This window comes from Scyliorhinus torazame, chromosome 21 (assembly GCF_047496885.1).
Source record: "Scyliorhinus torazame isolate Kashiwa2021f chromosome 21, sScyTor2.1, whole genome shotgun sequence".
Lineage (NCBI taxonomy): Eukaryota > Metazoa > Chordata > Chondrichthyes > Carcharhiniformes > Scyliorhinidae > Scyliorhinus > Scyliorhinus torazame.
In genome coordinates, this window is record NC_092727.1 from 5,285,556 (window position 1) to 5,309,453 (window position 23,898).

The 23,898-nt window shown below is 45.4% G+C and overlaps 1 protein-coding gene across 11 annotated transcripts in view; it reads right to left on the minus strand.

Annotated features, from left to right (window-relative positions):
* LOC140398116 (nectin-1-like) overlaps positions 1-23,898 on the minus strand; it is a 574,692-nt gene that overhangs the window by 412,374 nt on the left and 138,420 nt on the right. For all 11 annotated transcript variants that reach the window (XM_072486388.1, XM_072486378.1, XM_072486383.1 and 8 more), the window contains exon 5: positions 11,200-11,351. In XM_072486388.1, coding sequence (XP_072342489.1) covers positions 11,200-11,351 — 152 coding nt within the window. The remainder of the gene's footprint in view (positions 1-11,199; positions 11,352-23,898) is intronic.

Here is a 23,898-nt window from a genome sequence, read left to right on the forward strand (position 1 = left end):
AATTGTGCGAGTCTTGTACCATTCACGCTTAAAAACAATTCCGATAATGGAACACTATCAGCAATCGGAGCGTGTGATTGGTGACCACATCAGTGAGCAGCTCTGTTAACTCACTGAATCCAGGATCTGTTCATACCATCCAGCACGACAACAGAAAGCAGCAAATGAGACAAAAAGAACCTGCGCTAATCAGCCAATTGCTCAACCGTCAGTGCAAAGTTGGATGTCTGCCACGTTTACATGGTGCTTACATGCTTTCTTTTGACTATTTAAAATATTGTCACCATGACAACTCCTCGCTGAATCAAGATCAAGAGCTTCCGAGACCATTTTGGGAAATATTCTGATGCAGACTGAACTCAGGAAGATTAGTAATCTGTTAACATTACCTTGTTGTGTACGTCAACCCTCATTCATGCCTCGAGACTTGGCCATTCCAATGCACTCCTAATTTCACATTCTAAAACATAGAACATTACAGCACAGTACAGGCTCTTCGGCCCTCGATTTTGCGCCGACCTGTGAAACCACTCTAAAGCCCATCTACACTATTCCCTTATCGTCCATATGTCTATCCAATGACCATTTGAATGCCCTTAGTGTTGGCGAGTCCACTACTGTTGCAGGCAGGGCATTCCACGCCCTTACTACTCTCTGAGTAAAGAACCTACCTCTGACATCTGTCGTATATCTATCTCCCCTCAATTTAAAGCTATGTCCCCTCATGTTGGACATCACTATCCGAGGAAGAAGGCTCTCACTGTCCACCCTATCCAATCCTCAGATCATCTTGTATGCCTCAATTAAGTCACCTCTTAACCTTCTTCTCTCTAATGAAAACAGCCTCAAGTCCCTCAGCCTTTCCTCACAAGATCTTCCCTCCATACCAGGCAACATTCTGGTAAATCTCCTCTGCACCCTTTCCAATGCTTCCACATCCTTCCTATAATACGGCGACGAGAATTGCACGCAATACTCCAAATGCGGCCGCACGAGAGTTTTGTACAGCTGCAACATGACTTCATGGCTCCGAAACTTAATCCCTCTACCAATAAAAGCTAACCCACCGTACACCTTCTTAACAACCCTCACAACCTGGGTGACAACTTTCAGGGATCTATGTACATGGACACCGAGATCTCTCTGCTCATCCACACTGCCAAGAATCTTACCATTAGCCCAGAACTCGGTCTTCCTGTTATTCCTTCCAAAATGAATCACCTCACACTTTTCTGCATTAAACTCTATTTGCCACCTCTCAGCCCAGCGCTGCAGCTTATCTATGTCCCTCTGTAACTTGCAACATCCGTCCGCACTGTCCACAACTCCACCAACTTTAGTGTCATCTGCAAATTTACTCACCCATTCTTCTACGCCCTCCTCCAGGTCATTTATAAAAATGACAAACAGCAGTGGCCCCAAAACAGATCCTCAGATCCTTGTGGTACACCACTAGTAACTGGACTCCAGTCTGAACATTTCCCATCAACCACCACCATGTCTTCTTCCAGCTAGCAAATTTCTGATCCAAACTGCTAAATCACCCTGAATCCCATGCTTCCGTATTTTCTGCAGTAGCCTACCGTGGGGAACCTTATCAAACGCTTTACTGAAATCCATATACACCACATCAACTGCTTTACCCTCATCCACCTGTTTGGTCACCTTCTCAAAGAACTCAATAAGGTTTGTGAGGCATGACCTACCCTTCACAAAACCGTGTCGACTATCTCTAATCAAATTATTCCTTTCCAGATGATTATACATCCTATCTCTTATAAACCTTTCCAAGACTTTGCCCACATCAGAAGTAAGGCTCACGGGTCTATAGTTACCGATGTTGTCTCTACTCCCCTTCTTGAACAATGGGACAACATTTGCTATCCTCCAGTCTTCTGGCACTATTCCTGTAGACAAAGATGACTTAAAGATCAAAGCCAAAGGCTCAGCAATCTCCTCCCTAGCTTCCCAGAGAATCCTAGGATAAATCCCATCCGGCCCAGGGGACTTATCTATTTTCACACTTTCCAGAATTGCTAACACCTCCTCCTTATGAACCTCAAGCCCTTCTAGTCTAGTAGCCTGAATCTCAGTATTCTCCTCGACAACATTGTCTTTTTCCTGTGTGAATACTGACAAAAAATATTCATTTAGCACCTCTCCTATCTCCTCGGACTCCAAGCACAACTTCCCACTACTGTCCTTGACTGGCCCTACTCTTACCCTAGTCATTCGTTTATTCCTGACATATCTATCGAAAGCTTTAGGGTTATCCTTGATCCTACCTGCCAAAGAATTCTCATGTCCCCTCCTGGCTCTTCTTGGCTCTCTCTTTAGGTCCTTCCTAGCTAACTTGTAACTCTCGAGCGCCCTAACTGAACCTTCATGGCTCATCTTTACATAAGCCTCCTTCTTCCACTTGACAAGTGTTTTGATTGCTTTAGTAAACCACGGTTCCCTTGCTCGACCACTTCCTCCCTGCCTGACAGGTACATACTTATCAAGGACACACAGTACCTGTTCCTTGAACAAGCTCCCCATTTCCATTGTGCCCATTCCCTGCTATTTTCCTCTCCATCCGATGCATCCTAAGTCTTGCCTCATCGCATCATAATTGCCTTTCCCCCAGATATAACTCTTGCCCTGCGGTATATACCTATCCCTTTCCATCACTCAAGTGAACTTAATCGAATTGTGGTCACTATCACCAAAGTGCTCACCTACCTCCAAATCTAACACCTGTCCTGTTTCATTACCCAGTACCAAATCTAATATGGCCTCGCCTCTCATTGGCCTATCTACATACTGTGTCAGGAAACCCTCCTGCACACATTGGACAAAAACGGACCCATCTAAAGTACTTAAACTATAACGTTTCCAGTCAATATTTGGAAAGTTAAAGTCCCCCATAACAACTACCCTGTTGCTTTCGCTCCTATCCAGAATCATCTTTGCAATCCTTTCCTCTACATCTCTGCAATTTTTTCGGAGGCCTATAGAAAACCCCTAACTGGGTGACCTCTCCTTTCCTGTTTCTAACCTCAGCCCATACTACCTCAGTAGACGAGTCCTCATCAAATGTCCTTTCTGCCACCGTAATACTGTCCTTGACTAACAATGCCACCCCTCCCCCTCTTTTACCACCTTCCCTGCGCTTACTGAAATATCTAAACCCCGGCACCTCTGTACCTCTACCCTCTGTAAACGCGAGGCCATCCAAAGCTTTGCTGTCCATGTCCTGACTTGCACCAAGTCTCGTTCGCTCACCAATCTTGTGCCTGCTCACGCCCGGTTAATTAATGATTTTTAATTCTCACTTTTTCTAATTCCTCCCCATCTCAAATTTCCTCCATCTCCACAGCCTGCACGATATCTGCATTAATTCATTGTGGGCTAATCAGCCCAACATTATTGGCTGTGCCTTCTGGCACATTGGCCCTTAACTCTGGAATTGACTCCCTAAACCTCTCCGCCTCTCTACAACGCTTTTCTCCATAAAACCTACCCCTTTGATCAAGATTTTGTCATCTGAACCAATGTCTCCTTGTACGGCTGAATGTCATACTTTGTTTGATAATATTCCTGTGAAGAACCTGGAGATATTTCATCGCATTAAAAGCACGATATAAATACAAGTTGTTGTTGTGGTGGGACAGTATCCAGTAATAGATAACCCACAGGTACAATCAGCCCATATTCAGTGGTGGGCGTTCTCAAACAGCAAGTTAGTATGTCCTGAACCTGCATTACTACGACACAGGGAAAATGTGCAAACTCCACACGGACAGTGACCTTGGGGCCGGGATCGAACCCGGGTCCTCGGCGCCGTGAGTCAGCAGTGCTAACCACTGCGCCACCACACCTTCCTGGAATAGCAAACATAACCTACTAGGTAACAGGCAAGAGAGCACGCCAGAGCGGCAGGGAAGAGCGCGCCAGACAAGGAGGAAGGAACGAGAGGGAGAAAGAGAGTAAGAGATTTAGTAAACAGTACTACTAAATCTACTTCCATCAGCGGAATTTAATGGAAAAGTTCTAAGTTAATTTGTGGTGGGTTTTTCAAGGAGTTTCACTTACCCGCCGCTATTCAATGACACTCAAGTCATTTTTTGACCCCTGGGGAGTTTCTCACCAGTTTAGGCCACACTTAGAAGTTTTTTTTAAGCACTGGGGAGCTGAACTCCGAGATTGGCCATCATTTTGAAAGGGTGCCTTGATCTCTAAGCGAGTTGTGTCTCCTCCACCCCCCCCACTCATGGGCAATGTCGCCCCCCACACACCCCCACAAGTGAGGACACCCTGCTACGGGGTCCTTGAGGGTCCCTCTCGTCAAGCTCCCCCACATCCCATTACAGGCCCCCCCCCTCCCCAACTTCCCAGAGGCCCCTTAGCTGCCATGCACCACCCCAACCTTCAAACCCCACTTCATCCTCCTTTCAGGGGCCTGTCCTCCCTAGGGCCCTGACCCTTGGCATTGCTACCCCGGCAGCTGGGCACCCTTGCACTGCCACTCTGGCAGTGCTCCTGCCAGCTTGGCAGCGCCAAGGTGTCAGCTGGGCAATGCCAAGGTGCCCATGCTCCAGGTAGCCACCTTGCACTATCCCTGACCACCTAAGGGTCTCCCTGATGGCCTGGGAGTCCGCCTGGGTGCTGTTCCACCTGCTCCAACAGGGGCTGGTTTAGCACAGGGCTAAATCGCTGGCTTTGAAAGCAGACCAAGGCAGGCCAGCAGCACGGTTCAATTCCCGTACCAGCCTCCCCGAACAGGCGCCGGAATGTGGTGACTAGGGGCTTTTCACAGTAACTTCACTTGAAGCCAACTTGTGACAATAAGCGATTTTCGTTTCATTTCATTCCATTTTATTTCATGTCATTTTCATTTCATTTCCATGTTTAGTGGACCAGTACTGACCGGCACCCAGCTGCAGCCTCGCAGGGCAGGCTGGTAGATCCTGGGTAAGCTCGCCTCAGTAGGTTTAAACCCTACTCAGGGACATGCTGTTTGATCCCACCCCTTTTGGACGGGATGCTGATTCCATCGCCTCGCGGGACTCGGATAGGATCCCTCGTGGCGTGAAGGCTGCCAGGAAGCACGTGAGAGGCCTCAACGGGATCGACCGGGCACAATTATTTTTTCCAATTCAGGGGCAATTTAGCGTGGCCAACCCACCTACTCTGCTCATCTTTTGGGTTGTGGGGGCGAAACCCACGCAGACTCGGGCAGAATGTGCAAACTCCAGACGGACAGTGACCCAGGGACAGGATTCGTACCCGGATCCTCAGCGCCATAGGCAACAGTGCTAACCACTGTGCCACATGCTGCCCGCTTTCCAGATCTTAATAAAATATTTCAACACTCATCTCCTTGCTGCCAAGAAAAAAATTATTCCATACATTTACCCAGAAAAATGCAGCACATTATGAACTTTTGCGTCTTACACAACATCTGCCATGTATTAACATTAAATTTCATTTCCCAAAGATCCAGCACGTAAACACTTTGGTGTAATAGAGAGCATCTGGAAACCTACAGCCAGCTGTCCCAGCACGAGTGGGGATTGTTACTGTCCCCAACTCTCTGCTTCCCCTACTGAAGGTCAATTATTACTGCTCAGTACTCTCTTCTTCCCCCATTGGAGGTGAATTATTACTGCCTAGTACTCTCTCCTTCATTGGTGATGAATTATTACTGCCCAGTACTTTCTCCTTCCCCTATTGGAGGTGAATTATTACTGCCCAGTACTTTCTCCTTCCCCCATTGCAAGTTAATTATTACTGTCTCCTACTCTACCCTTCCCCCATTGGAGGTGAATTATTATTGCCCAGTACTCTCTCCTTCCCCCATTGGGTTACTGCCAGTACTCTCTCCTTTCCCCATTGGAAGTGAATTATTACTGCCTAGTACTCTCTCCTTCATTGGTGAAGAATTATTACTGTCTCCTACTCTCTTCTTCCCCCATTGCAGGTGAATTATTACTGCCCAGTACTCTCTCCTTCCTCCATAGCTGATGAATTATTACTGCCCAGTACTCTCTCCTTCCTCCATTGGTCATGAATTATTACTGTCTCCTACTCTCTCCTTCCCCCATTGGAGGTGAATTATTATTGCCCAGTACTCTCTCCTTCCTCCATTGGTGATGAATTATTACTGCCTCCTACTCTCACCTCCCATTGCAGGTGAATTATTACTGCCCTGTATTCTCTCTTTCCCCCATTGGAGGCAAATTATTACTCTCCAGTACTCTCTCCTTCCCCCATTGGAGGTGAATTATTACTGTCCAGTACTCTCTCCTTCCCCCATTGGAGGTGAATTATTACTGTCCAGTACTCTCTCTTTCCCATATTGGAGGTGAATTATTACTGCCCAGTACTCTCTCCTTCCCCCATTGGAGGTGAATTATTACTGTCCAGTACTCTCTCTTTCCCATTTTGGAGGTGAATTATTACTGCCCAGTACTCTCTTTCCCCTATTAGAGGTGAATTATTACTGTCCAGTGCTCTCTCTTTCCCCCATTGGAGGTGAATTATTACTGCCCAGTACTCTCTCCTTCCCCCTTCGGAGTCAATTACTGTTCCCTGCTCTCTCTTTCCACCATTAGTGTTGGATATATTACTGTCGCATCCCTTTTTCATGTTGATATTGTACACTGTTTATTATAAATGAAGTTCTCTTAATAAAAATACTTCTTAAAAATTAGTGACTAAGCTCAGCTCCCTTTCTCCTTACCTTCAAATGCTTCATCATCTGAAAGTAATTGGGTTTCGGAATGTAACACAGAATGCATCAGTTGCATGTATGCATTTACTGCTCAAATGAATCACAGACATGTTGCAGCATTATCATTTAAATTACATGGAAATGGAGGGATGCAGAATAAAAGTTTGAGTGTTCCTTTGGGTGAGGCTAACATTTAAAAACATTACAGGCTTTGACCTGGAATACATTGATTGATCGATACCATTACATTTATTTTCCCATACAGTAACTCGAGGGATGATCTGCTCATTCAGGGTCAATAGCTCGATTACAATCTGCTGTAGTTTGTTCAATCTTCATCTTAAAGTTGTGAAAGTTTGCTGAAGAGCTGGAATATTTCAGATTCTGTCGCTCACTGTCCTGGTTTTAATAAACAGCTGTGAGCTGTAAAGTTTCATTTCTGAATCCTACATTACAGATGCATTAATTCATTTGTTTTTATAGTGTTTGTCCAACTATGAACATTTGAAAAAGGACAGGCAGATCCATTTGGTCCATCAATCCCACCTCATCCCGGCACACTGCCACCTCATGCACCAAAAACATGTCTAACCCCTTGAGGCATTTTGGGCAAGTTGCAGGAAAACACTAACTCCCGAGTATTCCTCCTTCCAGCTACCCTGAAACCCCACTGCTTCTCACAAGTCCTGTTTCAAATTAGAGAAGCAAAACATTAATGTGCAAATATAAAAGAATCAGAACTGTGTAAACAGTGTGGAAGAAAGTATGACAGAGTGTTTGGGGCTTTGTATTTGGTTAGCACATGGACAACAGGTCAGGAATAGATGACCCTTGCACTCAATATCTGAATCAGATATCTTGATCCTATTCATGCCCTTCAATGAACAAAAAGATATCTTTTAAAAAAATACAATCGTCAGTTAGCATCCGTAAACACAGAGACAGATTAACATTGTGGATTTAAACCCTTCAGAAGAACTGAAAGAAATTGATTTCTCAATGTAAACAAAGAGAGTACGAGGGGCAAGGGCGAGAAAGAATTTTGCACTGTCTGTGTGGAGTTTGCACTTTCTCCCCATGTCTGCTTGGGTTTCCTCCGGGTGCTCCGGTTTCCTCCCACAATCCAAAAATGTGCAGATTAAGTGGATTGGTCACCAATGTGTTAATTGCCCTGGTGTCCTAAAAAGTTAGGTGGGGTTAGTGGGATAGGGTGGAGGCGTGGGTTTAAGTGGGGTGTCCTTTCCAAGGGCTGGTGCAGCCACGATGGGCCGAATGGCCTCCTTCGGCACTGTAAATTCTACGAAGCAGAGACCATAGAATTATTTGTTGGAAAACTAAATAAATATTTAAAGCTGATGATAAAGACTATGAGAGGGCAGGGAGAAGTATGGGCAGTTTGCGATTGATGGAGGGGGGAATGGAAGAGGGCAGCGAGAATTGTTGTTGATTGAACCAACGAAGAACTAGCATAGTTATGATGGCCTGAACGGCCCCTTGCTCGGTTAGCTCCTATAGTTTTATGAAAGGTAATGAAAAAGTTGAACAGCTGACTAAAGTGATAAAGCACATGGGAGATCAATGAAGGAAACAAAAGAATGGCTTGGGCAGGAAATCGGAGATAAAAGCAATGGATTGGAGAGTCAACGTGCGAACACTGGAAAATAACAGGTCACTAACTAACCCCACCCACGGCCGTTTCTTCGTCTCTCAAGTCCAGTTCATAGTTCTCACCCATCATCTTTGATGGCAGCACTCTTCTGTCTCAAAATAGTTTCCCTCTCAACAGCTTCCAACTCTGGTTAATCCATGAAAGCATTGAATAATGATCCCATAGATCGTGATTCCTCCCCCCCCCTTTCTGGACAGGAGGCAAGGAGAAGCTCGTCACCTGATGGCCCAGGTTCTCTCGCCTCTAGTCCTTGCATCTTTCTGTCATTTCACAATATTGCTCATCTCTTTCAGAAGAAAGAATTATAGTTCCTCTGAACTTAGACAAACCAGAGGGGGATCCTGTTGCACCCCCATGCGCCACAGTCCTTGCGTTTTCGGCATCCAGTAAAATCAGAAACCGTCAAAGAACATATATTTTGCCATAACTTCTGATTCTTTGAGCAGGCGACGCGAGATGTGAGCAACTTTTTCCGCCAGCTGCCAGCTCCAGTTCAACAGAAATTCCAGACCGAAGCACATAGTTTTCAAGTTCTGACTTGTATGAAAACCAGGAACTGACACTTCTAGTTTACTGTCTGAGTGACAATCCTTCCTCTTCTCCCCCATGCAAAACCGACAAGTGGACTCAGTGACAATACTCTGAGCAGCGTGACTCACAGCCAGTCAGTCAGAGAGGCCAGGGCTGCAGGAGCTGCGATAGAATCGTAAACGGTGCAACGTAACTGAAAATAAAATTCGCTCAGGCTTTAGGACATCTGATTATATTCATTTTAGGAATGGATCAATTACTGGAAGGCCCACATCACTTAAATAAATAAAAAAAGATTTGTTAGTGTATACAGTTAATGATTTAGTGCAGACCAGCTTCCGTTTGCACAGGACACGAGGAGGAGTGATGGCCCAGGCATCAAACCACATTCCAACGCTAGGCCCTGATTCTTGAGCGTACAAGCCAGTACTCTGCCAACTGGGTCCTCCCCCAGGACTAGACCAGTGCTGTCACTTACAGCCACATATGGACTAAAAATTAGCCCTGTATAATTCCACATTTAAAAGACACCATTTCGTATTATCACCTCTAAATCATGACATCTGAAACAAATATTTTGTCTGGATGAGCTGCGAAGCCTGCCAGTGCTGCACTCCCAACATCCCCCTTTAGGAATTACTGAGAATCACAGCCAACTAGCAAGACACAAGCATTTAGAGAAACACTGCAGCTGAAAGATGCAGCAGGTCCCACCTGCACCTCCTTCAGGGGATGCCCGTCGTAAGTTACCCAGCGTAGAAGGGGTGTTTCGTCTCTCATTTTACTCCGTGCAGGCTTCAAAAATTTGCAACCACCATTGCCCCAACTCAGACTGACCCCTTCTAGCCCATGTTGAAATAAACTATATCCATTACCAGCTACACTCAACATGGCACCTGTTCCCAACACTGTGCTGCGCCCACTTCTACCGCCAGCAATACACAAACTTGCAGTGAAGCACATTTCATATCAACAGGCTCGACCCAAGCATTGCAGCTTTAATTGTTAATCCATATAATGTTGATTCAGAGGGAGGGATGGAAGTAATTTGATCCAGTTAGATTAAAAAATACTGAGAACTCTGTGCATTACCCTAGGAGTAATAATTACCCTGATTTTTTGAAAATTTAGAGTACCCAATTCTTTTTTTAAAAACAATTAATGGGCAATTTAGCGTGGCCAATCCACCTACCCTGTACATCTTTCTAGGTTGTGGGGGTGAGACCCACGCAGACACGGGGAGAATGTGCAAACTCCACACGGACAGTGACCCGGCGATGGGATCGAACCCTAGTCCTCGGCATCGTGATGCAGCAGTGCTAACCACTGCGCCACCGTGCCGTCCGGGAGATATCTTTCTCCTGATGAATGATGATTCTGTATAATTATACACAAATGCAGTAACCACCGCTTAAATCCTTTACTCTGCTGAAATTGTGCCCACCATCTTCTTATACCATGGAAATGCAGGAAATCTGTCAAGTTTGAGGGTGTTGATATTGAGTGGGATGGAATTAAGACACGTGTCTGATGTCTTCTAATGCAATAATTGGAGATAAATTTGTATACGCAACGATGATCAAAACTTGGGTGGATCCACAGACTATTGAAACTATGGAAATAAAAGTGCAAGCTGCACCCCCAACCTCCACATAACGGCATGGTCCCTTGCAGTGATGACAAAGTACCCCATCCCCTTGTAATTCTAACAGTTCAGCTAATATCATAACCTGCTTGGGGCACTTTCAATTTTGAATTTACACTTTATTCCATGACAGTAGCACACTTCACTGTAGGGCCTTCATGCCCTTCACCCTTATTCCTAATCCTTAATCTAATCAAGGACGGAGATCCACAGTCACATTCTCGCATTTGCCATTCAGCATGGTGACTAATTGAAAAAGTATGTGTCCCTGACACCCTAAACCCACTGCACCGCTCTGCAAGAGTTGAGGCTGCCATAATCTGTCCAAGGCAGGGTGTCTCAAAGCACTTTGCACCTTCTGATTCTTACAACTGGTCCTCCTCCATCTATTTATAAACCATAACTTGATCACGCATCCTAAGCACTCGCGCATGACAGTTGGATTATAAAATTAGACTAAGGTGAGAGTGTTCATTGACAGAGAGGTGAGAACAGTGAAGTGCTTAGAATCAGCGAGGAAGCTTTGAGGACACCGCTCCACACACCAGTCATGCGATTACAGTTGCTGCAAAGATAGCAGGATTCAGATTAGCAAAGCTTTGGTTAATAAAGGTTTTTCTGCAGGCTCTGTCCTACCTGTAATGTTGACCTCAACCAGACCCGACCGCTTGCCAATTGCATTTGTAGCTTCACAGACATATGTCCCAGCCAGCTCATGGGTCACAGACCCTTTGAAGAACAGAGTGGTGTTCTGCGGCTCCACATTTACAGGCAATGAGCCATTCAACCTGCAAAAATAAACACAGTCATTTCAACAAAGATCAAAGCCATCAGAGCATTAGGACAGTGGCTTTTCACCAGAGGTTAAATTCAGTGGAGATGGAACAGATTAATGTCGCCTCCTCCCTCTGACCACGGCACAGAGCGGCGAATCTCATAGAGTCATCCTCCGTCTGTGGCACCTGGGCTAGAATCTGGGAAAAGGTTGTCTACCCCTCATTTAACAAAACAATAGTCAAGAAAACTAGCAATGTTTGAGAGCAAAAATACAATGCATTATATCAGCACTGTCATTCAGAAGATAAATACTCAAGCGGAGTTTGAATTTTACAGTCTCAGCACGTGCTGTGTTCTATCACCTGTATTGTGGGAATATTCTGGCTGTCAGCACTCAGTTGCTTCCCAAAATTATTTCAAGAAAAATTAAAGGACAAATTTCAAATTATTTATCAAGATAAAATTTACAATTATTTTATTTTCGAGGTTCTGCTGGTGTAAGTTTGAAAAAAAAGAATGATAAATGTACAGCTTAGATAATAGCAGCTGCTGCATTTGTTTTATGTTAACTTTAAAAGTATTGAGACATTTTTCAAAAAGGAGTTAAAACTTTGACGACAATGTTCTTGGTTAAATATTTCAAACATCTCAACAAAAAAATATGTATGTCGAGATTCTAATTTCTACCAGCTGTAAATGAGGGAGATAAATAGAGCGAGAGCATGCACCATGTTTAGTTGCTAACTGATTTGAATTAACTTTCTCTGAATTTGCTCAACATGTTTATCTGTCTGGGGAAGGGTGGAGAGGAAGGGTGGGCGGCGGTGGCTGGGGGAGGGGAGGGGGGGGGGGAAGAGACTTGCTAATCTCCAGCTTTGCTCCAGACTTCCGTGTTTCTCTTATTTTTGTTTGTGAATTGTTAAGAGTTTGCATTTGTTTAGATGCTTGTTGGGAGTCAGTGAGATGCCAATCCCCCCCAGTGCTTGTTCAGACTGAAATAAGGGCCAAGCTTCTGCACCCTTTTCAACTCGAAACTGATCGCCAACCCCACATATGCCCATCACAAACACTCCTTACACTTCCTCCTCCTCAGGATGGCATTCTGCTGGTGCACTGTACTTCTGTCAGCAATGGACGTTTTTAAAAAAACAAACAAATTTTGATGGGTTGTGCATGCCGCTGGCTCGGCCAGCATTTGTTGCCCATCACTAATTACCCTGGGGAAAGTGGTGGTGAGCTGCCTTCTTGAACTGCTGCAGTCCCATGTGGTGTAGGTACATCCACTGTGCTGTTAGGGAGTTCCAGGATTTTGACCCAGCGACAGTGAAGGAATGGTGATATATTTATAAGTCAGGGCGGTGAGTGACTTGGAGGGGAACCTCCAGGTGTTGGGGTTCCCAGGTATCTGCTGCTCTTGTCCTTCTAGATGGTTGTCGTCGTGGGTTTGGAAGTTGCTGCCTACGAGCCTTGGTGAATTCCTGCAGTGCATCTTGTGGATGGTATACACGGCTGCTCCTGTTCATCAGTGGTGCTGGGAGTGAATGTTCCTGGAAGGGGGAGCAATCAAGCGGGGCTGCTTTGACCTGGATGGTGTCGAGCTGAGTGCTGTTGGAGCTGCACTCATCCAGGCAAGTGGAGAGTATTCCATTACACTCCTGACTTGTGCCTTGAAGGTGATGGATAGGCTTTGGGGAGAAAGGAGGTGAGTTACTCACCACATGATTCCGAGCCTCAGATCTGCTCTTGTAGCCACAGTATTAATGTGGCTAGTCCAGTTCAGTTTATTTTATGATCAGTGCTAACCCCCAGGATGTTGATTATGGGGAATTCAGTGATGGTAATGTCATTGAATGTCATGGGGTGATGGTTTGATTCTCTCTTATTGGAGATGGTCATTGCCTGAAACTTGTGTGGCACCAACGTAACTTGCCACTTGTCAGCCTAAGCTGTATATTGTCCAGGTCTTGTTGCATTTGCATGGGGACTGCTTCAGTATCTGAGGAGTTGCGAATGGTGCTGAACATTGTGCAATCATCAACAAACATCCCAACATCTGACTTTATGATGGAAGGTCATTGATGAATCAGCTGAAGATGGTTGGGCCGAGGACACTACCCTGAGGAACTCCTAAAGTGATGTCCCAGGACTGAGATGACTGACCTCCAATCACCACAACCATCCTCCTTTGTGCCAAGCATGACTACATTTGAAAAATGTGAATTTCAGGAGTTAACAATAATGGGTCCAGGAACCATAATAAAAAGGAAAACCTGCATTCAGGGTCACAAGTCACAAATATCCTATCAGTAACCCAATTGCACAGCACCATTTTTTATACTATATACTGGAACCCCAACGAATGTATGAATGTTTAGTCAAATAGGTTGCAGAAACCTTCACAACAGGTGAGAGAGGGGTGGACAGGTTAGCTGGCATATCCTCGCCTGCCCCAGCTAACAAATTTCAACATGAAAGGGGCAGTACGGTGGCACAGTGGTTAGCACTGCTTTCTCATAGCACCAGGGAACCGAGTTTGATTCTTGCCTCGGGTGACTGTGTGGAGTATTCACATTTTCCCCGTGTCTGCGCGGGTTTCCTCCGGGTGCTCCGGTTTCCTCCCACAGTCCAAAGATGTGCAGGTTAGGTGGATTGGCCACGATAAATTGTCCTTTGTCCAAAAGGCAAGGCGGGGTTACGGGAATAGGTGGGGTAGGGTGCTCTTTCAGAGGGTCAGTGCAGACTCGTTGGGCCGAATGGCCTCCTTCTGTAGTGATTCTATGAACAAATGGCAAATGGAACCCAATGTGAGCTGGTAACATTCAAAATCTTGCCTACATTGAGGGATTTCAAGCCATAAATTGAGAACAAAACACGCACAAGACAGACAAGAAATGTTTTTATTCTCTCTCTCTCCTGTGGCTCGTTTGAACCAAGTGTACACAGCCATCCCCAAACAGCTCTAATAATTAGACTCTGTGACCTGGGGCAGGAGGAGTGGAATCCAGTCCTGTCCCACTCAGTGCCTGGTTGCAAACTTGCTTAGCAAGAGCCAGTGCAGAAAGAGGCCATTTGGCCCATTATTTCTGCACCGACTCTCCAGACAAGCATCAGGACTTAGTGTCATTCCTAATCCTTTTCCCCATATACCCCTGCAATTGTTTCTATTCAAACAATCATCTCGTGCCCTATTGAATTCCCCAGTTGAAGCTGCCTCCACCACACTTCCAGGCCGTGCAGCCCAGACCCCAACCACTCGCTGGGTGAAAAAGTTTTTTTCTCACATCACACTTGCTTCTTTTGCAAATCACTTTAAATCTGTGCCCCTCTCGCTCTCGATCCTTTTACGAGCGAGAACAATTTCTCCTCGTCTACTCTGTCCAGCACCCTCATGATTTTGAACATCTCTATCAAATCTCCTCTCAGCCACCTTCTCTCCAAGGAGAACCGTCCCAACCTCTCCAATCTGTCCTCATAACTGAGGTTTCTCATCCCTGGAACCATTCTGTGAACCTCTCCTACACTCTCTCCAATGTGTTCACATCCTTCCCATAGCGTGGCGCCCAGAACTGCGCACAATATTCCAGCTGAGGTCTAACTAGTGTCTGTACAAGTTCCGCATAACCTCCTCGCTCTTGTACTCTGTGCTCCTATTAATAAAGCCCGGAATACTCTCTCCTTCATTAACTGCTCTCTGCACCGGTCCGGCCACTGCTAGCGAGTTATGCCCAGATCCCTTTGCTGCTGCACCCCCTTGAGAATTCTACCCCTGGTTTTAAATGGTCTTCCTACCCAAATACATCACCTCACACTTACCCACCTTGAACTTCATCTGTCACCTGTCTGCCCTCTCCATCAACTTGCCCATGTTCTTCTGAAGTTCTACACCTTCCTCTTGATTGTTAACAATATCTCCGAGCTACGTATCATCTGCAAACTTTCAAACTGTTCCTTGCACCAAAATCTAGATCATTGATACGTATCAGGAAAGAAATATAGGTTCCTGGGGAACACCACTACACAACCTTCCTCCTGCCTGAAAAATATCCATCAACTGTTACTCTCTGCTTCCTATTATTCGGCCAACTTTTTGTATCATGTTGCTACTGTCCCTGATATTCCATGAGCTATAACTTTTCTCACAAGTCTGTTGTGTGGCACTGTACTAAATGTCTTTTGCAAGTCCATGTACCTCACATCAACAGCATTTCTGTCATCAACCCTTTCTGTTACCTCCAGAAAAGCTCCAGCAAGTTACGTAAACATGATTTCCCCTTTAGAAATCCATTTAGGCTCTTCCTGATCAAACCACATTTTTCCATGTGACTACTAGTTCTAACCCAAATAATTGTTTCCAGAAGCTTACCCACCGCTGATATTAAACTGACTGGTCTGTGATTGCCGTGACCACCGTTTCAACCTTTACTGAACAGCACGCAACAGGAATCCTGACTAATTATGTCTATTGTCCACGGTGTGGAGATCACTTATAGCATTCCAACAGAGGACAATGAATGCAGTGCAGAACGTTACTGAAACCGGAGATTTTATGGCCGGGACACCATGTGGCATTTTTAGCCACCAGGACACACTCCTAATCCTAAAGTATAAAGCAGCAACATCTCTGGATCCATCTCCACTGCAGCCAGCAATGGGCGAAATGACATGTCCCAAAAGATAAGTGCATCAAGGTGTAGCGTTGTTGTTTTGACGACAAGCCTTTCCACTTTATTGCTACACCAATTGCAACTGCTGATTGGCAATGGCTGCAGGTGTCTCTGAGCTCGTAAAACCCAAACCCTTTAACACGGCTGTGTTGTGCTCCGACTGTTATTCTACGCAATCCTGCACTGACAGGCAAGTGATGAATCAGCTCAAGAGCGCTGAAAACCGATTAATTGTCAGGATAAATTCTGTTTCTCCCATCATCACAATCACAGTCAAGTCCTGTCCAACCACTCAGTCAGACACCTGGCCTGGCTTTAGTCAAAGATATTAAACTTGCGTTTTGTGCAGCCAGAAACCATTTTGAAAGCTCCCTAGTGCAGCCGGTTAAGGTCGAACAAAGCACACCAAAAACAAAAAGGTCATGTGGCAATGTCATGTGAGGTTAGTGCTCACCTTACAGAAAAACAAATCCTACCTCCCTTCATTACATAATGCACCATTAGTGATAACTAAACACGCACATAACATCTCGCGTTGTATCATTGGTCTAGGAAGGAGGGAGGCCTCCGCAAGAATCCGGCTGAAGAACTTGTTATTATCTGGCATCACACCCAACCAGAAAGGGGAAACCGCAGCTAAACAGCGCTCAACCTTCAGAGTTCTGATCATCGGGGAAGTACAGTGGACATGAGCCCTGGACAGGCGGCATTGGATCAGCTGCCAGATATACACAGCACCTGGTCTTCAATTCCATTGCAGTCAACAGTATTAAATATTAAGAACAATCTCCAACGGGAAGCTGGTCAGGTACCATCCATTTGAAGCCATTGCCCAGGACGAGATTTTACCCTGGAATCTTTCTGGGTTAATAATGGAAAACTGAGCAGGGTGCCACAGATTTGGGAGACTGCCTTTAGTCATAGAGACTTAAGCAAAGGGAACCAATCTGTATGCAGATAATAACAACTGGATTATTACCAGCTTTCGAAACAAATCAAAGCGTTCATTGTTGCTTTGGGAGTTTGTGATCAAACATTCACTGTCCAAACCTCAGAAAGCACTAAGCCCTCCCACTCCCACAGATCCCGCCCCAACCACCTATCTGAAGCTCCTGCCCGACATAGCTATGAGTTTGTGTAATACCCACACAGATAATTTGCTGCCATTGTTTCCATTATAAACAATGAGAGTGAGTCAGTTTGCTGACTGGGGAAATGCAGCTGTGGCAATGCAGACATGGTTTTTAATATGGCAACAGCCACCTGATGTCACACAAAGTCGTGGGAAAGGATTGAATAGACAGAGATAGGACAGTGTGCATTTTAAACAAATACAGAGGGATATTGTGAAAGAACCCTCCTGATTGCTGTTGAGACTCAGTCACCTACTCACTCACGGGCAGACCAGAGAAATCAGCAACCAACCTCAACATGCAGGACAGCTACTAAAGCTGAGACAGGACACAGTGTACATTATAAATTCAAGGACACAGTGCCATAGACATCGGGGTGTGGGGTGGGGGACCGATCAACGCCGAGAGACATGCTAAGGGGAGGTCAGAGAGTCTCGCCAATTGTAAATACTGGGCAACATGGTCAAACTGTTTCTAGTCTCCAGTTACGATAAACCAGCCTCATTTCCTCCTTTGCAATTCACCCTCAAATGTTCAGTTGAACGGATTCATTCACCAAACTGAAGGTTCCACATAAGCAACGGAAGACAGACTGGTGATAATGCATCACACGCCCAGTCCTTTCACATCCACAGCGATGCCAGCGTCCCTAAATTACATGAAATTGGACGTTTTCAACAAGCTCTAATATGGTCACACAGTTATGATCCCGGATTGGAACCCAACTATTTGCAATTCGTAAAACTGTGAGGAAAGGTGACTGTACCACAGGAGTGATGACCTGGACCAATGGGTATCTTTTATGATAAAATAAACTTTAATTTGAACACAGAATTAACCACATCAACAACAAAGAAATAGCTTTACAGTTAACAGTTCTTAAATTTTAAAAAAATGAAAATCGCTTATTGTCACAAGTAGGCTTCAATGAAGTTACTGCGAAAAGCCCCTAGTTGCCATATTCCGGCGCCTGTTCGGGGAGGCCGGTACGGGAATTGAACCCGCGCTGCTTGCCTGCCTTGGTCTGCTTTAAAAGCGAGCGATTTAGCTAAATTAAAGAAGGAACTCCAACTTACTTCCTAAATCTGCCATTCTATATTTCAATTAAGCAAACCAATATAGTTCAAATACCACTTATAAATCAAGTTAACAATCAGGTTATTTGCTTTCCTCTGCGCAGATTCCTGGGAGAGAAGCTTTCAGCAGCAAACTGAAAACACGTCTCGTCAGACTAAAATCTGAGAGAAAAAAAAACTACAAACAGACCCTTAATTACATCATCTGCACCCAAAGCATTAGGCATTCTTTTGATTCCTAGCAAGACTTGTCAAGCCAGGACCAAGAACAATATTCCTAAAATTATCTACAGCCCAGGAATGTCCAAACCAAAACAATATTCCATTAGCCAGCTATCTGTAAACAAGTAAATGCTCCTTAAATCTAACAGGGGCAGCACGGTAGCACAAGTGATTAGCACTGTGGCTTCACAGCGCCAGGGTCCCAGGTTCGATTCCCCGCTGGGTCACTGTCTGTGCGGAGTTTGCACGTTCTCCCCGTGTCCGCGTGGGTTTCCTCCGGGTGCTCCGGTTTCCTCCCACAGTCCAAAGACGTGCAGGTTAGGTGGATTGGCCATGATAAATTACCCGTAGTGTCCATAAGGGTTGGGAGGGGTTATTGGGTTGCGGGGATAAGGTGGAAGTGAGGGATTAATGTGGGTCGGTGCAGACTCGATGGGCCGAATGGCCTCCTTCTGCACTGTATGTTCTATGTCTAGAACACTCCCCCTGCAAAATCAAGGATTACCACACTTTTACGACATCTTAATCACAGCTTCAGCAAACATACTATCTATCTGTATGCACCTTACCCATGATTTTTTAAATAACATTGCAACAAATATAAAACAAAATTTATTTCCTTTAATCACAGCACATGGCACAAAATAGCACCCCAATCTTGCCCGCAGATGCTCAGATAAATGGTGTGGTGACTGGAAATGTCAGGCAAGTAATTTCAAAACTTAGAAGCATTGCGAACTGTGAGGAAGATAGTGCAGATCTTCAAAAGGACACAGACAATTTGGTGGAATAGTTCGTCAATTGGCAGATGAAATCTAATGCAGAAGAACGAGAAGTTGAATAATTTTGGTAGGAGGACCATGAAAAGGCAATATAATAAAATGATACGATTCTAAATGAGGTGCAGGAGCAGAGGGACATGGGTGTATGCGTGCACAAATCATTGAAGGAGGCAGGACAGGCTGAGACTGTGGTTAATACAACGTACAATATCCCTCGGTTTCATAAAGAGGCGTAAAATAGAAAAGCAAGCATGTTATGTTAAATTCGTACAAAACATTGATTTGGTCTCAACTGAAGCATTGTGCCCAATTCTTGGAGCCACAATTTGACGGAAAATGTGGAGAATGCAGGGAAGATTCACGAGAATCATTTTCGCACAGCAAGTAGCTGGGACCGGGAATGAATGTGGGCCGTGGACAGATTCAATCAAGGCATTCAAGAGGGAATTAGATAGTTGTCTGAAAAGTAACGACATACAGGGTTACAGGGAGAAGGCAGGGGAAACTGCACTAGGCAAATTACCCTACAGACATAACTGGCCAAAGAGCCTCCTTCTGAACTGTAACAATTCTATGATGTACAGAATCGAGCACTTCCAAGGTTAGCACTACGATTTGCAGATGAAGGAATGTATATAACTGAGCCACAGAGTGCTGCGAGAGGGTGAAATAACTAGGTGATATTTCCACACCCCCCCCCCCCCCAAACACTCTTGATGAGGAAATAAAAATTCAATTTGGGTGAAGAATGGGGTGAGGATAAGACGGTGCACCCAACCATTCTGTTGGCCCACTCTACTGATACTGTTTTAGTAATAACACTATTCTGACCCACATCTTCAGTGCAGTTTCCAATGAGCCTTCCCTTCCAAACCCATTAGCTGGGCCTTGCAGCCAGACCATGTGTATTCCAATTAATTTGAACTATGCATTAATGTGGTCTGTTATCATGCTAATCCAACCATATGGCAATTTGTGACGAGTAATTTGGTTCATCGAGCAGGTTTACTTAATCACAACATCTGTAACATGCTCACTCAAAAACGTTAATGAATCACAGCAGCGAAAGAAAATGAAAAAATCAATGCGCTGATGGCACTGGATGCAGTAAACAAGAGAATATTGTCGAAGAAAGGGAGTACAGGAATAGATTGACGGCTAGCAAAAAAAAAAGGGAATGCAAAGATTTTCTGTCAGAATATGATCGGGGAAAGATTTGGAAGAGATGCAGTGGGGCTGATTAGGGAGGAAAATGAAGCTCTACTGGTCGAGGCAGAAGAGTTTATTAGAATGGCTCCAGACAGAAGGGTTACAGTTACATGGATGAACTGGAGTAGCTCCTTCTACACGTAGAACAGGGATAGCTAGGGGCAGAGGTAATAGAGGCATCTAAAATGGAGAGAAATGGCAGCAAGGTGGGTAACTAGGGGATGGTAGGGCAGCATGGTGGCACAGTGGTTAGCACTGCTGCCTCACGGCGCCGAGGACCCGGGTTCGATCCCGGCCCCGGGTCACTGTCCGTGTGGAGTTGGAACATTCTCCCCGTCCCTCATAACCCAAAGATGAGCAGGATAGGTGGATTGACCACGCAAAATTGCCCCTTAATTGGGAAAAAAAGAATTGGTGTTTTAAGGTGCCAGAGCGGTCACATGAACAGAAACCCTTTTATGCGATGAGTGGGTAAGATCTGAAATATATTGGTTGATAGGGTGCTGGCTACAGATTTAATAGTTGTATTCAAAAGTGAAATTGCTTAAAACACTTGAAGCAGAAAGGAATGCAGGGATGTGGGGGCAGAGAAGGGATGGAGTGCCCTTTGAAACATGGACTCATTGGGCCAGCTTCTGGGCTGCACTGAGGCAGGATTCTGAACTCTCACCGCAAAATGACAAACAAGCAACACAATTTAGAAATGGCTCCAAAACAAGTCAGCTCCCAATCCACCCTGTAAAAAGGGATCATTGTCAGTGGATACACCCACAGCAGGTAAACAGAATCCAAGAACCCAAGGCTGAGAATTTGCACTATTTTATTGAAGGATGCTAGTGTGGGAGAATGTGATGGGGGCGAGGTGGTGGTGGATTGGAGCTTCATTATTACAGTTCTTAGCATTATTGGCGGAACTGATCCAATGTTGCATGAGAGGCTAACATGACACTAATATAACATTCAGATCCTTGCCAGAAACAACCATTTGAATTCAATTTAGGCTCACCGGGAACTGAATCTAGCTGCCAACCCTAGTTAGATCACACTGGCATGCTCTGATTCAACCCAGCTATCACTAAATCCAACCCTGTGTGCCACATCTGTCACCGGATATACCCATTAAATTCTCATTCACTTAAACTCAGCATTAACTGTCAATGAAACACAGAAAGAGATAACACTAGCCCCACTTAAACACCCACAACAATATTCTTCCATCCGGAACAGTTACTACAATGGAAGCTTTGATTTTCTAATAAACATGCTACCCCTCCCTGCTCGAAATTGCAATTTGCTTCCATCATTTGTCGGAACAAATGGGATTTCAGGGGGTTAGAAGTTGATTAAAAGGGTACTTGACCTATCATCTACCTGCACAGATGCATCCAAAGATGAAACAGTTCTTTGAACGTTTTAATAAAGTGTTATGTTAATCAATCTGCAGCACACGATCACAACAGCCGATTAAACTGACCATCAGCCCTTGCAGCCTGACCCCCCCCAAAACATCCCCAAAACCTAAACAACCGCCCAAATAATTTGTAGCAAGTTAAATGAATCGATTCGAGCAGGATCTGTTTGGGCCAGAAGAGGTCTCAGTTAAAAAGCACACACTAATGTGTCCTCCCACAGCCACTCAATGCCCCGAGTGGTTTAAATGTGCTGTTTTCAGTAAACAGTGAAACTGCTGTAAAGGTGACATTGCCGAGTGAAACTCAATGTTGCTCAAGTGAAACTAAACGGCAGTGAGTGTTGTCACACGAGTTTTGAGTTGCATGGCAGAAGATATTTCAACATAAAACAAATAAAAGCTGGGAAAGTTCTGAAATCAGATCAAACAATGCTTATCCAGTCTCATCAATACATTATTTATTTACACGTTTAAATATCATTTCCACTTCTTTCACAATTCATACCGCGTTTCCACGCTTTCTCGCCTCCTATTTTCTTTCTCCAACTCTATATATGCCCCCTCCCATCTGGTGCCCCCTGCTCCATCACACCGTGCCCCCGCCTGCTCCGTCACATGGTGCCCCTCCTGCTCCGTCACACGGCACCCCCCCCCTCCGTCACACGGCCCCCCCCCCCTCCGTCACACGGCCCCCCCCCCCTCCGTCACACAGCCCCCCCCCTCCGTCACATGGCGCTCCCCCCCGCTCTGTCACACGGCACCCCTGCTCCAATACACGGCGCTCCCTGCTCCATCCTGCCTCACCACATCCCAATCAGTTGCACAATTGCCACTTGAGCCATGCAGCTTCTGAACAAAGGGAGGACCTCATCATTTGAACTGGGTGCCCACTGGCGTGGTGATAAATTGAATGCATCACAACAACCATTAGAAATAGTCCTTCACTACAGAACAATCCCACGGTGAGGGAGTCGCGGAGGAAGCCCCAGGTGGGGGCTGGCCTCCTGACCATTTCCATCACGGATGGGTCAGTCCTTTCACTGCCTCAACCTCAGCTGTCGATTTCTTCATTAAGCGTTTCTGCCCTTTTAAGACACTTCTAAAGCCTTCCTCTTGCCCACCTATCCTAACATCTCCTGGCTCGGAGTCAAATTATTTCCACAAGCAGGATCGACCGGCCCCACCGTTGACAATGGGATTTCCTGGTGACAGCACCCCTCATTGCCGGGAAACCTGTGCGCCGGGAAGGGACCGGAATTTCCCGCTGGTGTGGACCAAGTCCGTACTTCCCACCCACTCTTTTAATACTGTTCCGATCGTGTACCTTGGGACAGTGAAGTATCTTAAAGGCACAAATTGTTGCTGGGTAATACACATGCATCACGTTCTCTCGGACCAACTTTTAATTCAGCACAGGGCTAAAGAGCTGGCTTTGAAAGCAGACCAAGGCAGGCCAGCAGCTCGGATTCAATTCCCATACCAGCCTCCCCGAACAGGCGCCGGAATGTGGCGACTAGAGGCTTTTCCCAGTAACTTCATTTGAAGCCTACTTGTGACCATAAGCAATTTTCAATTCCAGACCAGAATCTGACAGCTGTCAATGTCAAAATTCACTGAGCTTCAGGGTGGCTCAGTGGCTAGCACTGCTGCCTCACATCACCGAGTACCAAGGTTCGATCCCGGCCCCGGGTCACTGGCCAAGTCCCCGTATCTGCGTGGGTCTCACCCCCACAACCAAAATGATGTGCAGGCTAGGTGGATTGGCCATGCTAAATTGCCCCTTATTTGGGAAAAATAAAGAATTGGGTACTTAAATTTTAAACAGAAACTAAAAGTCAAGAGCTTTGACAGTCTCGCCTTCATTGTTCATCCAAAATACAAAACGACCCACCACTAGACACTGACGGCGCTGACATGACTGCGAGAGGATACCAGAATGGCGGTGAAGGAAATGGAAATACTCCAGGAGTGCAATGGTCTGTGTTTAAGATTAGCTGCCGTTTTCACAGCTCAGGAATGAACAAGTTGGTACAACCAAGCAAACAATGTTCCACCAAGAGG